The sequence below is a fragment of the Podarcis filfolensis genome (assembly GCF_964270895.1).
Source record: "Podarcis filfolensis genome assembly, chromosome: 17".
Lineage (NCBI taxonomy): Eukaryota > Metazoa > Chordata > Lepidosauria > Squamata > Lacertidae > Podarcis > Podarcis filfolensis.
The window spans coordinates 2,725,652-2,741,997 of NC_139621.1; the positions used below are offsets into that span (position 1 = coordinate 2,725,652).

General features: G+C 45.7%; 1 protein-coding gene across 1 annotated transcript; it reads right to left on the bottom strand.

The window, feature by feature from the left end:
* Positions 1 to 135: 135 nt before the first annotated feature.
* On the bottom strand, positions 136 to 9,123 carry OPN1MW3 (opsin 1, medium wave sensitive 3). Its single transcript, XM_083592404.1, has 7 exons — positions 8,923 to 9,123; positions 5,265 to 6,672; positions 4,497 to 4,793; positions 3,893 to 4,061; positions 3,032 to 3,197; positions 2,164 to 2,403; positions 136 to 1,159 (listed from the first exon to the last, which is right to left on the bottom strand). The coding sequence occupies exons 2-7, from the start codon at positions 5,371 to 5,373 to the stop codon at positions 1,043 to 1,045; spliced, it is 1,098 nt and encodes a 365-aa protein (XP_083448530.1). The 5' UTR covers positions 5,374 to 6,672; positions 8,923 to 9,123; the 3' UTR covers positions 136 to 1,042.
* Between the last annotated feature and the right edge of the window lie 7,223 nt (positions 9,124 to 16,346).

Here is a 16,346-nt window from a genome sequence, read left to right on the forward strand (position 1 = left end):
AACTATTGCACCCCCTTCCCATGCATCAAACACTGTTTTGTTACATAGTTTGTAGGATAAAAACTGAGCTTTTATACAGAAGTTAAAAATATTTATTCTCTATCTCATTCTTCTTGTTGCAGTCAGTTTTCCCCCCCCCATTTCCCCCCATTGCATTTCTAGCTAGATGTCCCAGGGACACAATAGGCTTTAGTATCAAACACTATGTACAGAAAGGTTCCAGTTGAGCCGTGTTGGGGAGAAGCACTAAGTCCTCAGTGGTGTCCAAGGTGGCTCGTACTGATTCTCCGTGGTTCTGTCCCACATTAGAATTACGTCAGCTCCTAGACAGAGCTAGAACTCAATACACCCAACCTTGCTGAGGCACAGACACCTTGGAGGACAAACTTTATTCACCTGTCCACCCCTGTGATGCACTCTCTGGTACCAGTGATTTTTTTTTATAGGAAGGACAGAGCAAAAGGGAATCAAAATAGGTGCTGCATGGTCAAATTGTGAATTATATTGGTTCACATCCACCAGCTCATTCATCCACAGGAATCAGTGTGTTGAACTTGGGATGTGTGGTCTTCGGGGCAGTTTCAAGGAAGGGCCTTGGACAGAGTTGCTTTACAAAAGCTATATACTTCCCACAAGGAGCCCCCTTAGTTCTGCTCCCTTCTGGGAGACAGAGTAACAAGTGGGAGACTACTTAAGGATCACAGCTGAGGGGAAGGAGTGTCCAAGCAACCCCTGATGTCCCAGGAAAGGTGCACAATGCTGGTATATTTGAGCATGGAATTCTGCATCCTTCACCCCCATCCAAAAACAATTCTCGGAGAAAAACAGAAACATTTCCCTCCCCCAACCACAGGAGAAACAGCAGTACCCCAGCCTGGGGCACAGTCTAAGTTCAAAGGAGAGGATCTGTTGAGATGGCAGGCCAGTATTTCATATGCTCAAAGGGAATCCATACGGCACAGAAGGAAGGGGAGGCTCACAATCACTGGGGCTCTCCTGGGAGGCAGAGTTCTGTCACGGTGTCCATCCAGGCATGGGACTCTTATGATGGCGATACAGAGGAATTAGAGACAGATGAGACTTCAGTGCGGGAAGTGGAGGAGACCTCAGAGCCATCATCAACCTTCTTGCCAAAGAGCTGCAATATGCAGTTACGGAACTGCCAGAGAGAAAGGAAGAGGTAAGGTTCTACAAATGTAAGATTCCACACTTATGAAAGAAGAACCAGCTGCACTAAGATGAGGGACACATGGCTTGTCAGTAGTACAAGTGAAAAGTATTGAGGGGTCTTAGTAGACCACAAGCTTAACATGAGTCAACAGTGTGATGCAGGAGCAAAAAAGGTTAATACTAGTTTAGGCTGCATCAACAAAAGTATGGTGTCCTAATCAAGGAAAGTCATAGTACCACTCTATTCTGCCTTGGTCAGACCACACCTGGAATATTGTGTCCAGTTTTGGGCACCACAATTTAAGAACGATGTTGACAAGCTGGAAAGTGCAGAGGATGGCAACCAAAATGATCAAGGGTCTGGAAATCAAGCCTTATGAAGAATGTTTGAGGGAGCTAGGTAAGTTTAGCCTGGGGAAGAGGAAACTAAGAGGAGATATGATAGCCATCTTCAAGTATCTCCAGGGCCGTCACATGAAAGATGGAGCAAGCTGGTTTTCTCCTGCTCTGGAGGGAACCAGAGGTTTCAAGTTACAAGAACGGAGATTCCAACTCAACCTCAGGAATAACTCTTGATGGCAAGAGCCATTTGACAGTGGAATGGGATCCCTCGGAAGGTGGTGGACTCTCCTTCCCTGGAGATTTTAAAGCAGAGGTTGGGTGGCCATCTGCCATGGATGCTTTAGCTGAGGTTCCTGCATTGCAAGGGGGTGCTATTAGATTACTCTTGGGGTCCCTTCCAACTCTACAGTTCCATGATTCTAAGAGAGAGGGCGAGTGGGTGGAGGAAATGGAGACAAGGTTAATCAGAACTGGCGAGCAGTTCTACATGCCTCCAGTATGTATAGTTATACAACATGCGTCATCTACAAGGCCATTCATCCTACATGGGGTTTTCTGTCCCTAAATCCCTTCCCTTACAACTCTGGTTTTCAGTATTTTTAGTATCTTGGCTAGCCTCTTAATTCTCCATTTTACAATATAGCAGATTACCTGTCTGTTCATGAAGACGTAGATAATGGGGTTGTAGATGGTGGCGCTCTTTGCAAAGAAGGCAGGCAGGGCAGCTGCAAGGGGGTGGAAGGCATAGCCTGGGTTGGCAGCAGCAAAACAGGCAAAGATCGTATATGGACCCCAGCAGAAGCAATAAGCAATGATCATAACCACTACCATCCTGGATACTTCCCTCTCAGCTTTCTGTGTAGATTCCGACTCCTTCTGCTGGGCAGCAACCTGTACAAGAGGAAGAGGAGGTGAGATTAAAGATGGTGTTTAGATTATTCCCACACACAGAACATGGGTGAGAGGGATTCAACCGGCAACAAACCTGGTTTAGGTAAAACAAGAGAAGGTCTCATGGGAGACTATATCCAGGTATGCTTCAACCAGGCTATCTTCTCACAAGCAATATACAGCAAGCCATGGAAAAGGGAAGGAATCCAGTGGAAATGAGGGGGGTGCCAACTGGATCTGGATAACAGGGGCTCACCAAGAAATTAAGCAGGGGCAGAGAGTGGGGTCTGCTACAGAAATGAAAATCCCACTATATTTGTGGGGTCTTGTCTGGCATGCAGCTATGGAGAGAACATTCTACTGTTGGTTGCAATGTGACCAAGGGGATTCCACAGTGGAAGTAGTAAAATGAAGGCATGGTAGAATGTTAGCAATTGGTAGTTTGATCCCAGACAAAGATCCCAGAGGTATGGTAGCTCAAGTTTGGGAGAGATGCAGTTTCAGAAATAGGAGAATCAGCAAAAGGGACAGGATTAAGGGTGACTGTTCCTATGTGAAGCTTTGTTCTGAGCCTGAGGGAGAGTCAGGGCATGCAGAGGTGGGGTCCTAGGATAGGGTGGGTGCTCACCGCACGGATAGCGAGCCACACTTGCAGGTAGCAGAGAATGATGACAGCCAGTGGGAGGAAGCAACAGGTGATCATGAGCACAACCATGTAAGACTGAACTCCAGGGTCCTCACTGCCACTGAATACATCTGGACCGCATGATGTCTTCAGACCATGGGGCCAGTACCTGCAGGACAGGGAGAGGAAAGAGGAAGACCATTTTCACAAACAGGACTTAAATCACCTTTGAGTCTCTTCCACCACTATTTGATGAGAGAACGACTGTCTCTCATCCAGAGCAGTTCAAAAGAGAAAACAGAGCAGTGCAAGGGCGTAGTGGGAGGGGGGAATAAAAAAATACATCGCTAACTGAGGTTCTCCCCCCCCCCAAAATCCTGGCTACACACATGGAGTGGTGGCCTTTGTGATATGAATAAACATTCTAACCATTCTGTAGTTTGAATATTCCTGTGACAAGCTGATTGACACAAACTGCTTTAAGCCTTATACATAAATGCCCATTGCCTGAGGCAGTACTTGAATAGAATACCCTACTTAAGCTTCACAACCCCAGGAAAATTTCCCCATGCCAAAAGCTACATGTAATATCTCACGGACTGTAAAAGGGGCAGATTTTCTCACAGCAAGGAACTCCATGACCTCTTCTTTCCCTATAATCTTTCTCAGTGGACATTGCCTGGCTTGAACAGTTCTGTGTTACTTTGGCAAAGCTTGTGGCACTTGTCCTGTTAGCACAGTTGAAATGGAATAGGGTCTAACCTTCCCAGTCCCCATCATCAGCCCTTCTTTTTATGTACATGTGCTTACATTACTTGCTTCTCTCCACAGCTGCTGCCGGTCCAAGTCTCTCCTCACACTCACCTACTCCAGCCAAAGATGGGTGGTGCTGTCCAAATACAAGACCACACCCAGGAGAAGACAATGCCAGCCATGGCCAATTTGGCATCAAACTTGACATTTCCAAAGGGCTTGCAGACAACAACCCAACGCTCCCAGGAGATAATGGCTAAAGACCAGAGGGCTGTTATGCCTGTGGGAGAGGAAAGAACAGAGGGAGCAGTTGTCACAAAAAGGGAGTATGGATTCTATCATGAGACTTTGGGACTGTCCCAATTCATCTCCCATTACCTGGCTTTCTCAGCAACTACAATCATAGTTGAGGGCATTGTAGATCAAACTTTTGCACTTGCTAAACACCATAGCTAAAGAGTTCTGGAATGCACAGAATTCATAGGAGGAAGACAAGCAGGGATAAGGGTGGGGCTGGCATTCCTTCTACCCCATAAATTCCTGACAAGGAGAAGCAGGGTGGAAAGAGTGTGGTGATCTTGGAAGACAACAGGACTCCGGCTTGTGATTAAATGGGGGTAAATATATGAGCCAGGAGGGGTAACATGGGGAAGGAATAGGATGGCAGAGCATTAAGCAGAAATTATTGTAAATAAGAAATCCCTTGGCCTCTTACCACAAGCAGACACGGTGTATCCTTCCAACACACACATGGGATGACCAAGAATGAAATAGCCAAAGATCTGGTTGATGACGCTGATGGTGCTGGCAATAACTGTCTCACCCAGATCAGCTATTGCCAAGTTCACCAAAATCCAGTTGAGTGGATGCCGTAGCTTCTTGAATTTGGCAGTGGCCACCAATACCAAACCATTAGTGAAGACTGAGGCAACGACCACAAAGATCATCCAGAGAGAAGTGATGTTATAGACCCATCGTGGTGCAATGTGATAGTTTGGACCTTCAAAAGGGTCTGCGAAGGAGGGAAAAGGTTAGGAGTTGGAGGGATACCAGCCTGCCTCACAAGATAATCCATCAGGAATCTACTGTACCAAGACTTGGGAAGGCATCTTCCCATATTTTCTTAGTGTCCCTTCCCTTGCAGACCGTACAGGGTCCTTCCCCTTCACAAGTCATACACCAGGAAAGTGGATAAGGTTACACCTCTCTCTAGTTGCACACAGAGACCTCCACCTGGACCAGCTGAGAACCCTTCCTTGTCTAGTCCCAAAAACTTTCCAGAACCTTTCCCAAAAAAACTTGGGCAAATTCCACTTTTTGAACACTTGTCCCCTAGACAGGCTTGTAACCAACTAACCATCCCCCTTGCTGCATCACTTGCTCTATCAAGGTTCATCTAAATGCCAGTGCACCTCCATATCTAATCCCCAATTTTAGGCTTCCAACCCCCCCCCCATTTCTGCTGCCCTGCTGCTGGGCTCACCCCGAGTATTGTTGCTGTTGGTGTAAGTAAACAAGCTGTCTCTGGTGGTATCATCATCTTCATTGCGCCGGCGGGCAGCAAATACAGCCACATCCCAGGCTTCTGTCATGGCCTTTGCTGCCTTCTTTCCCACCTTCCACCTGCACTTGTTTGCTGCCCTGTCCCACTCCCTCCCTTTTTCTTTTTCTTTTCTACTAGATTCTCTCTGTCTCTGTTGCTCTCTGTTTTCCTCTCTCTTTCCCTCGCTACCGCTCAGTCTCTCCCATCCGCTTGTCTGTGCCAGGGTCCAGGACAAATACTCATTTATATACCTACCCCCCCAGGTGGATTAAGCACCCAGCTTGGAGCACAAGATCCCCAAAGCCCTTAAATGTTTTATCCCTTAATTGGGCTGTGATTTGGCCCCCTCCCTGTCTCAGCCCCCCCCATTTACCATGGCATGAAGGACTCACGCGTACCCTGCGTCACCATGGGTGTCTTTGCCGGACACTTCAGGTGAGGGATGAGCATAGAAGGGTGATTAGAGAGTCAAAAGAGCTCAGCTAATCCCTCTCAGAACGGTCCTTCCTTGCAATTTCCTAATGGCCCATTTTTCTAACTAGGCCAAAGGACGTTTTGGCCCAATTTTCCTACAGCCGGAGATAGCTGTTCATCACTGAAGGCAAGGTTTCAGCCCACCATGGACTCACCAGCCATGGTGCCGCAAAGCAATATGCCTCAGAATTGCCTGTCCTCTGCCAAGGCCAAAACAAACCCCACAAAATGCTTTCTTAAGCAGAACGACAATCATCTTGTGCATGCCACCCCAAGCGCCGAGCGATGCAAGATTCCAGGGCTCTCTGGGTTTGTGTTTCCTTTAGAATGAACCACAGTGGAGACGGGGGGGGGGTCCTTATGTTAGATGTTTCATTAAACATATATACAACCTGAGCCTGTGATGGAGGGGTTCACAGCATGAACACCCCAAGCGAGTCTTGCTTTCCCCATAACCGCAGCCTTGGATTCAAACAGAAATCAAACATCTTTTGACAAAGTCCCCCATGATATTCTTGTGAGGAAGCTGGCAAAATGTGGGTTGAACAAAGTAACTGTTAGGTGGATTTGTAGCTGGTTGGAGGACCAAAACCAAAGAGCGAGTGGTTGCTGAACAACTCCAGGCACGCCTGGAGGATGTGGACCATTTGGATCCTTTCCAGTTGGGATTCAGGCCTCATCATGGGACTGAAACTGCCTTGGTCACGCTGGCTGATGATCTCCGGTGGGCTAGGGACAAAGGTGAGAGCTGTTTCCGAGTTCTGCTGGATCTCTCAGCGGCTTTTGATACAATCAACCATAACATTCTTCTGGACCGCCTAGGTTATCTGTTTTCTGACATGATTGAGGATCGCAGAGCCAGAGGCAAAGAAGTCTGGAGTGATAAAATCGAGATATGGAAATATGGAAATATCAATGAGAGGCAGGACTGAGATTTGGATATGCTTCGAGGTTCAGACTGTGGGAAGCCAATAAATCAAAATTACAATTACAATTTGGAAGACAATTTGATCTTATTTTATTTTATTTTATTTTATATTTTTATTGGATTATGATTTGATATGTTAATTGGATTTTTTTATTGGAAAATTAATAAAGGCTCTAACAAAGAAAGAAAAGAAAAAAGAAAGACCTACATTGGCTCCCAGTATGTTTCCGAGCACAATTCAAAGTGTTGGTGCTGACCTTTAAAGCCCTAAATGGCCTTGGTCCAGTATACCTGAAGGAGCGTCTCCACCCGCATCGTTCTGCCCAGACACTGAGGTCCAGTGCCAAGGGCCTTCTGGTGGTTCTCTCACTGTGAGAAGCCAAGTTTCAGGGAACCAGGTAGAGGGCCTTCTCGGTAGTGGCACTCACCCTGTGGAATGCCCTCCCACCAGATGTCAAAGAGAAGAACAACTACCAGACTTTTAGAAGACATCTGAAGGCAGCCCTGTTTATGGAAGCTTTTAATGTTTAACAGACTATTGTATTTTAATATTTTGTTGGAAGCCGCCCAAAGTGGCTGGGGAAACCCAGCCAGATGGGAGGGGTATAAGTAAATAAATTATTATTATTATTATTATTATTATTATTATTATTATTATTATTCCTCATCATCCTGGAGAAAAATGACAAGTGGGGTGCCACAGGGCCTGTTGTTGTTCAACATCTTTATAAACAACTTGGATGGAGGATTTGAGGGGATGCTCATCCAATTTGCAGATGACACCAAATTGGGAGGGGTAACTAATGCCACCGAAGACAGAATTGGAATTCAAAATGACCTTAACAGATTGGAGAACTGGTCCCAAGCTAACAAAATGAATTTCAGTAGGGACAAATGTAAGGTTCTGCACTTAGGCAGGAAGAACTAGATGCACAAATATAAGAAGGGGGACACTTGGCTTACTAGCAGGACATGTGGAAAGGATCTAGGGGTCTTGGTGGACCAGAAGCTCAACATGCGTCAGCAGTGTGATGCATGCAGGAGCAAAAATAATAATAAATAAATAAAAATGCTAATGCCATTCTAGACTGTATCAACAAAAGTATGATGTCCTAATCAAGGGAAGTCATAGTGCCACTCTATTCTGCCTTGCTCAGACCACACCTGGAATACTGAGTCCAATTTTGGGCACCACAATTTAAGAACAATGTTGACAAGCTGGAAAGTGTGCAGAGGAGGGCAACCAAAATGCTCAAGGGTCTGGAAATCAAGCCTTATGAAGAATGTTTGAGGGAGCTGGGTAAGTTTATCCTGGAGAAGAGGAGACTGAGAGGAGATATGATAGCCATCTTCAAGTATCTCCAGGGCCGTCACATGAAAGATGGAGCAAGCTTGTTTTCTCCTGCTCTGGAGGGAACCAGAAGTTTCAAGTTACAAGAACGGAGATTCCAACTCAACATCAGGAATAACTGTCTGATGGCAAGAGCCATTTGACAGTGGAATGGGATCCCTCGGAAGGTGGTGGACTCTCCTTCCCTGGAGATTTTAAAGCAGAGGTTGGGTGGCCATCTGCCATGGATGCTTTAGCTGAGGTTCCTGCATTGCAAGGGGGTGCTATTAGATTACTCTTGGGGTCCCTTCCAACTCTACAATTTTATGATTCTATGATATCTCCTTCCTTCCTTCCTTCCTTCCTTCCTTCCTTCCTTCCTTCCCTCCCTCCCTCCCTCCCTCCCACCCTCTTTCTTTCTCTCTCTGACTTCTGCCTGCTTCTAACATCTAGTTCACACACCTCAGCTATCAACTCTTGCTTCTGAGTAAGGCTTTCATTGCATACCACCCTGATTTTATTGTCTTCCTTTCATAACCACTTTGAGGTTTTTTTTAACAATCGAACTATGTATAAATTTTATGAAATAATAAATAAACCACAGATGAAAGAAGAGGAGAAGATGAAACAGGATGGAGGCTTAAAAACAGGATGGAGGTCCTCCCCTTATGACTCCAGATGTTGGGGAGGGGGAAGGCAGATCCACTGTCTCTCTTCCTCACCCTTCCTATGGAGTGTAGCACCTCACTGGGGAAGAGCATGGGGGGAGTATTTCACCCATTCAGGGTGAGGAGCAAAACAGGGGGAGGAGGCAGAGCTGGAGACAGAGGAGCATTGCTTCCATAGGTGAAATCAGACACACTCACCCAGAAGCAGTGTACATTTGAACATGCAGGAGTCTCGTGGGAAGAGAGCCTTGTAAGTGAGTTTGCCCCATCTTGTATTCAAAAGCTGGGGAGGAGATGAGGGAGACTGTTGGGACATATTCATTGGTTCTGTTCAGTTCTGCATCTCTTGCCTTGCTTGTGTCCCTTTGGACCATGACTTTTGGACTCAAATCCTGCTGCCGAGTTTGCACATTTATTAGCCTGAATAAATATCTATATTTAGTTTCATGTAAGAGCCACTGTTGTCGTGCTTTGGGACGGGAGAATGGCACAGGGAGAAGAAAATGGGTAGGAGAACCCTGTTCACAATCTCAAGCTTCTTGGAGGAAAGCAGACTATAAATGCAATAGTAGTAGTAGTTTAGTGTAGTTGGTTCGCAGACCATAAACATCATAAACAGTATAGAGTTAACACAACCACAGCAGGGAAAAACCACAATATGCATGCATGCATATAAATGTAATTAATTAATGAAACAAACAAACAAACAAAGAAACAAAACAGAGCAATAAGACAGCAAAAAGGAATTTAAGCCAGACTAATGCTGAGGACGCGGGTGGCGCTGTGGGTAAAACCTCAGTGCCTAGGACATGCCGATCGCATGGTCGGCGGTTCGAATCCCCGCGGCGGGGTGCGCTCCCGTCGTTCGATCCCAGCGCCTGCCAACCTAGCAGTTCGAAAGCACCCCCGGGTGCAAGTAGATAAATAGGGACCGGGTGCATAAGTAGATAAATAGGGACCGGGTGCAAGTAGATAAATAGGGATAAATAGAAGAGTGACTAGTGGGGTGCCACAGGGTTCTGTCTTGGGCCCGGTCTTATTCAACATCTTTATCAACGACTTGGATGATGGACTCAAGGGCATCCTGATCAAATTTGCAGATGACACCAAACTGGGAGGGGTGGCTAACACCCCAGAGGACAGGATCACACTTCAAAACGACCTTGACAGATTAGAGAACTGGGCCAAAACAAACAAGATGAATTTTAACAGGGAGAAATGTAAAGTATTGCACTTGGGCAAAAAAAATGAGAGGCACAAATACAAGATGGGTGACACCTGGCTTGAGAGCACTACATGTGAAAAGGATCTAGGAGTCTTGGTTGACCACAAACTTGACATGAGCCAACAGTGTGCCGCGGCAGCTAAAAAAGCCAATGCAATTCTGGGCTGCATCAATAGGAGTATAGCATCTAGATCAAGGGAAGTAATAGTGCCACTGTATTCTGCTCTGGTCAGACCTCACCTGGAGTACTGTGTCCAGTTCTGGGCACCACAGTTCAAGAAGGACACTGACAAACTGGAACGTGTCCAGAGGAGGGCAACCAAAATGGTCAAAGGCCTGGAAACGATGCCTTATGAGGAACGGCTAAGGGAGCTGGGCATGTTTAGCCTGGAGAAGAGGAGGTTAAGGGGTGATATGATAGCCATGTTCAAATATATAAAAGGATGTCACATAGAGGAGGGAGAAAGGTTGTTTTCTGCTGCTCCAGAGAAGCGGACACGGAGCAATGGATCCAAACTACAAGAAAGAAGATTCCACCTAAACATTAGGAAGAACTTCCTGACAGTAAGAGCTGTTCGACAGTGGAATTTGCTGCCAAGGAGTGTGGTGGAGTCTCCTTCTTTGGAGGTCTTTAAGCAGAGACTTGACAACCATATGTCAGGAGTGCTCTGATGGTGTTTCCTGCTTGGCAGGGGGTTGGACTCGATGGCCCTTGTGGTCTCTTCCAGCTCTATGATTCTATGATTCTATGACCGCTTACCAGCGGGAAGGTAAACGGCGTTCCGTGTGCTGCGCTGGCTCGCCAGATGCAGCTTGTCACACTGGCCACGTGACCTGGAAGTGTCTGCGGACAGCGCTGGCTCCCGGCCTATAGAGTGAGATGAGCGCACAACCCTAGAGTCTGGCAAGACTGGCCCGTACGGGCAGGGGTACCTTTACCTTTACCTTTAATGCTGAGGATAACATGTTGGAGAATGTCTTTGCTTGGCAACAGAAAGACACCAGATTTGGTGTCAGATGGGATTCCCTGGAAGGGTGTTCTGCACTCAGAGGGCCACACCTGGGAATGCCGTCTTACTTGTCACTACTTGCCTAATTTCAGAAGGTAGGGGGTTGGGGGAGACTCCAACAAGGGCCTCAGGTGATAAGCATAAAATCAGGAAGCGTTGGTGGTCCTTCAAGATACCCAGGTCTCAAACCCTTTAGATCTTTCTTTATTGTCTTCACATATTAGCTCTTTTGTTTGGCTGTGTTAAAGATTTAGTCCCATCTGGTGATAGGGAGATATAATAAGGTATGAGAAAACATAAATCCATACACTTTGTTGGGAATACTTTGAGACTCCAGTGAAGTTTTTGGAATACTAGTTATTATTTATTTAATTGAACATATCAGACACTCAAGTGTTTCTATTTCCTTTTTTCTGTATGCAATAAAATTTTATATATATCTGATATGTTTAACTAAATTAATAATAACTAGTATTCCAAATAACTAGTATTCCAAATGTGTGTGTGTATGTGTGTGTGTTTAGCACCCACACTTTGAAAAACCACCTGAAAATCTGGTAAAATCCAGCTCTTTTATGGAGTTCTGGTCATAATAACTGAACAAATTGGCTTCATTCACTCCTGTGAGTAGCACAGCATGTATGACTGCCCCCTGCCATGTCCATTTTCCATACCTTTGCTATTACACAGGACATTTAACTAGGCAGTATGAAAGTCAGCTCCAGGGAAGAGGAATGTGGGTTTCAGAGAAGCAACCTATAAGTCAGCAGTTATGTTTCTGGGGTGTGCGGGAGGCTCGGGGGTGGGGTGGGGATTTTGATTCAAAATCCACATTTCTCTGAATTTTGCAATGCAGTTCTCCAGCCAAAGAACTTGTCCTAAAAGGCATATGCTAGGGTAAAGTATGCATATAAATGCATATATTTGTGAAGATATATAAAAATGCATTCTACTATGAGAAATTGCTTTGTAAAAAATGTGTATATTAGGAGAAATTTGCATTAAAATGCCAATGAATTTTCATATGGACTTTTTAAAAATTCAAACTGATGTGGAAACATGGATTGAAAAAATGAGGAACTGACAGAAGCCCAAATGGACATGTTGGTAAACAGCACCTCAAAGCACAGCACAGATTGCTTCACTGGAAATACAACAGCACAGTGGCCTAAATAAGGAATGCAACAGCCTCCTCTATCAGATGGCTGCACAGACTTAACAAGCCCTCTAGTCACAAAATGGCCGTGCAGGGGCAGAACCCATCACAAAATGGTGACAGATGTCTGTGCAGCTAAAGTCATCAGCACTCAAAAGAGAGGAGAGGTATAGGTCTGTTGGGAGGAGTTTCTGACTCCAAAATATTGAACAAATATTGAACAATAGCAAGTGGCATGTAAAAAGAAATAAATAACTCTTTCCTGTGGGGTGGGGGAAGAGAGGAATCAGTAGACTTGAAGGAACACAAAGGTTTGTAGAAGTGCAAAAAATGTTTAGGAGACCAAAAATGCAAAGGGGCACACACACCTCAGTGGCTTTGTTAGGATGGAGAAGGCTTAGTGTGCACAGAATGCTGACTAGGGTTGTCAGACGTCCAGATTTTCCTGGATACGTTCTTTTTTCCAGGGGTAAAAATCTCTGGGTGAATTTTTAGAATCTGCAAGTATGTCCAGGTATTTTTCTTTCATTCCAAGGGAGCATATGCATGCAGTTGTGTCCCTCCCCAGTGCCCTCAAACTGGCTGGGAAGCTGCCCAAGGACCAAGGTAGTGGGGAGGGGGAAATAGGGGGGCAGTGTGTGTGTGTGTGTGCAGTGGCATAGTTAGGGGGAGGCGGGGAGTGCAGACATGTATTGGGGCACTTGTATTGGGGGGCGGCAGCGCATGCACCTATTCACTGCTTGCCCGCCCTGGTCCCCCCAGCTCCTTGCCTGGCGCCATCTCAGGTTCACAGCACCGCGCTCCCCTGGGCCAGGAAGCTCGGAATCCCTCTGTGAGCCCTGCTGCCCGCTTCATGGCGAGGGAAGCGCAGGCTGAATCTCTCTGGAGGAGTAGGGGGCGGCAAAAGCAGCATTGGTGGCAGCTCTGCTATTCACAGTGGGGGGGGGGCAATGTATGTGTGTGTGTGTGTGTAACTGAGTGTGTGAGGGAGAGTGCGAGGGCAACGTGGCAGTGCCGGTGGCTCATAGAATCATAGAATCATAGAGTTGGAAGAGACCACAAGGGCCATCGAGTCCAACCCCCTGCCAAGCAGGAAACACCATCAGAGCACTCCTGACATATGGTTGTCAAGCCTCTGCTTAAAGACCTCCAAAGAAGGAGACTCCACCACACTCCTTGGCAGCAAATTCCACTGTCGAACAGCTCTTACTGTCAGGAAGTTCTTCCTAATGTTTAGGTGGAATCTTCTTTCTTGTAGTTTGGATCCATTGCTCCGTGTCCGCTTCTCTGGAGCAGCAGAAAACAACCTTTCTCCCTCCTCTATGTGACATCCTTTTATATATTTGAACATGGCTATCATATCACCCCTTAACATGGCTATCATATCACCCCTTAAATGTGTCCTCTTTTTTGCTCTTCAAAATATGGCAACCCGAATGCTGATTGAATGTTGGCCAGGGCAGAAAATCAAGTAGGAGAAAAAGAAGAATATGTTGGAGTGTCCTGGTTAGTGCTCCGCAATGCACCCCCTGAACGACACAGGGTTGGAGGCCATAACATGGCACAGCCTCTTAACTTTTCCACCTGAAGAAGCCACTACAATAAATGACTACCTCTCACTTAATGGTAAAGGGGCATCTGAATCGTGTGGATATAGCATCAAGAACCATGGTGGCTGAGTCTGGAAAACAAGCAGTCATAAGGATATTTTTAAAATGTATGGATCCCACATGTTGATGGTCACACTGATGACTTAGAATTTTTGTGAAGACGGCAAAATGAAGTGGAACTTTTTAATAGACTCTGGTTGGCCATATTCCTTGTGATGGGCCAAATAGCTGAAGGGCTACAACACGGAAGAGAGAGCAAGCTTGTTTTCTCCTGTCTGAAGGGCCGGGACCAAGCCAATGGATCCAAATTACAAGAAAGGAGATTCCAACTAAACATCTGAAAGAACTTTCTGACCCTCAGAGCTGTTTGATAGTGGAACAGACTCATGGAACCATAGAATCTTAGCGCTGGAAGGGATCCCAAGGATCATCTAGTCCAACCCCCCGCAATGCAGGAATCTCAACTAAAGTCCCTTGGAAGGTTGTGTACTCTCCTCCTTTGAAGGTTTTTAAATAGAGGTTGAATGGCCGTCTCTTGAGGATTTTCTAGCTGTCATTCCTGCATTGCAGATATTAAGCTGGGCTGGGTCACTTCCATTGCTGCTCCAGAGTAAATTGCTGTTATATCACTTGAGTGTATAGGTCAGGGCAAAGGTCCAACTGGAGCACCCAGCAGGGAGAACGAAATAAAGAGCAATGCTCTGCTGAGAGCAGGGACAGGGCTGACATTGGAAAGCTGATGTGCCTAACTATGAGAAATATCCAGGAAATTGCATTTAAACAAGAGTGTGGTTGTGGCTTAAAAACTCCCCTTGCTTTCTTTGTCCTATATTGCTGCTGACATCTGTATTTGGATCACCTTCGTAGGCAGGATAATTCCCTTTCACAGGTGTTCCCAGACTGTGATCTTCAAGCTTAATTCTGTGGTCTGCGGAATTGACACTGAAGATGAAAGAATGCTCAACCATTGTATTAAATATTCATATTGATTGTCAGTTGTATTTGTATTGCTTCTTTTATTTCTCATATGCTGCATTTTACTGTATCACAATTTTAATTCTATGGAATTCAAATTGTAATACAATATATGAGAAATAAAAAGGCAATAAAAATACAATTGTCAATCATGCAGCAATGCAGCATCCAGCACATTTGCAACTGATCCTACAGGCAGGAAAATCATTGAGTGGTCAGACAAGTCTTTGAAGGTTCGGAGGGAGAGAGGGGGTTATGAGCCACTGCCCTGTCAGGATGGAGGGTGAGCCCATTCTTTAGAGAGAGTAAAAGGAAGAGATGAGATGGGACTTTACTCCTCTCCTCTCCAGTTGTATAAATAGAAAGCAGGACAAAACATTAATGGAACCTTAATTGCTAATTAGGGTTAAACAGGAGATCAGAGGAGATTAAAAGCCTGGCAACATTGTGCACAGGTGAGCGCAAGAAACAAGATGGGGGGGGGGACAAAGAAGTCAAGAGCTACAGGAAGGGAAAGGCGGAAGGGTGTGTGTCTTTGCAGCACCACAAATCACTGCTGCCATTCATCCAAGATGCTGACAGAGCTGGGGCCCAAACCAGTTGGAACAAAAGACCCTAAATTTTCTGACAATACAGTGGTACCTTGGGTTAAGAACTTAATTTGTTCCGGAGGTCTGTTCTTAACCAGAAACTGTTCTTAACCTGAAGCACCACTTTAGCTAATGGGGCCTCCCACTGCCACTGCGCCACCCCCGCACAAATTCTGTTCTCAGCCTGAAGCAAAGTTCTTAACCCGAGTTACTATTTCTGGGTTAGCGGAGTCTGTAACCTGAAGCATATGTAACCTGAGGTACCACTGTATTCACTTCTCTCTTGTAACTCATATACATAAGCTAACTGGGGTCTCTGTCAGGGCTGTTGTGTGAAGAAGGCAGGGCTACACCTTGAGAATGGGAGCAGAGGCGGTTTTAGAGCAGTGTGCTTCAAATTTTAGTGTTGCACTGGGCACCATTGAAATCTGACAGCCCAAAGCCCACCACTGGTATGAGGTGGTAACACCCAAGGCAGCAGTTTTTTGGTGCCATTAATGGCGTTGGAGTGGGAAACAGACAGTGGTGATCCATAATGAAATGGATCACCCCCCAATGAAATGAGCAGAAGCTGTATAGGAATATACGGTAATCAAGTTGCTTCATAGTCCCCATTAATTTCTGTGGGTAATAACCAGTGCTAATCATACTCAGAGTAGACCCACTGAAATGTGTGATAACACTGGCTCTCATCCATACTCACCAACGCACCAAGTGGCCACTTCAGTTGCCTGAGATGTTTCTGTTTATTTAAGCCTTCCCTGAGGGATAACTTTCAAAGGGAGGTAACCTCTCTTACAAAATCATGTTCCATATAAGTCTTCTTGAACAGTGAGTACTTTTGCTGCATCTCTCAGCTGCCAGGATTCAGTTATTCTCCAAAGGTTCATAAGGAAAGCAGTGAAGGATATTCACAGCAACAGTAGTTACAGAATCATAGAGATGTGTGTACAGCAACACAACAGCCAACTCTAAATAGGGCTGCATCCAGACAGGTAGCTCCAGTGCCCATTCATTGCTCTTCCTTTGAAACCTGCAAGCAGAATTGCAACTGAT

Bases quoted from the DNA above. Each gene is read 5' to 3' on its own strand.
- OPN1MW3 (XM_083592404.1), bottom strand. From the start codon at position 5,373: ATGACAGAAGCCTGGGATGTGGCTGTATTTGCTGCCCGCCGGCGCAAT. The intron at 4,794-5,264 runs GTGAGCCCAGCA...CCTCCTTCGCAG, and splicing joins CAACAGCAACAATACTCGGG to ACCCTTTTGAAGGTCCAAAC. The intron at 2,404-3,031 runs GTGAGCACCCAC...CCTCTTGTACAG, and splicing joins TGTGGCTCGCTATCCGTGCG to GTTGCTGCCCAGCAGAAGGA.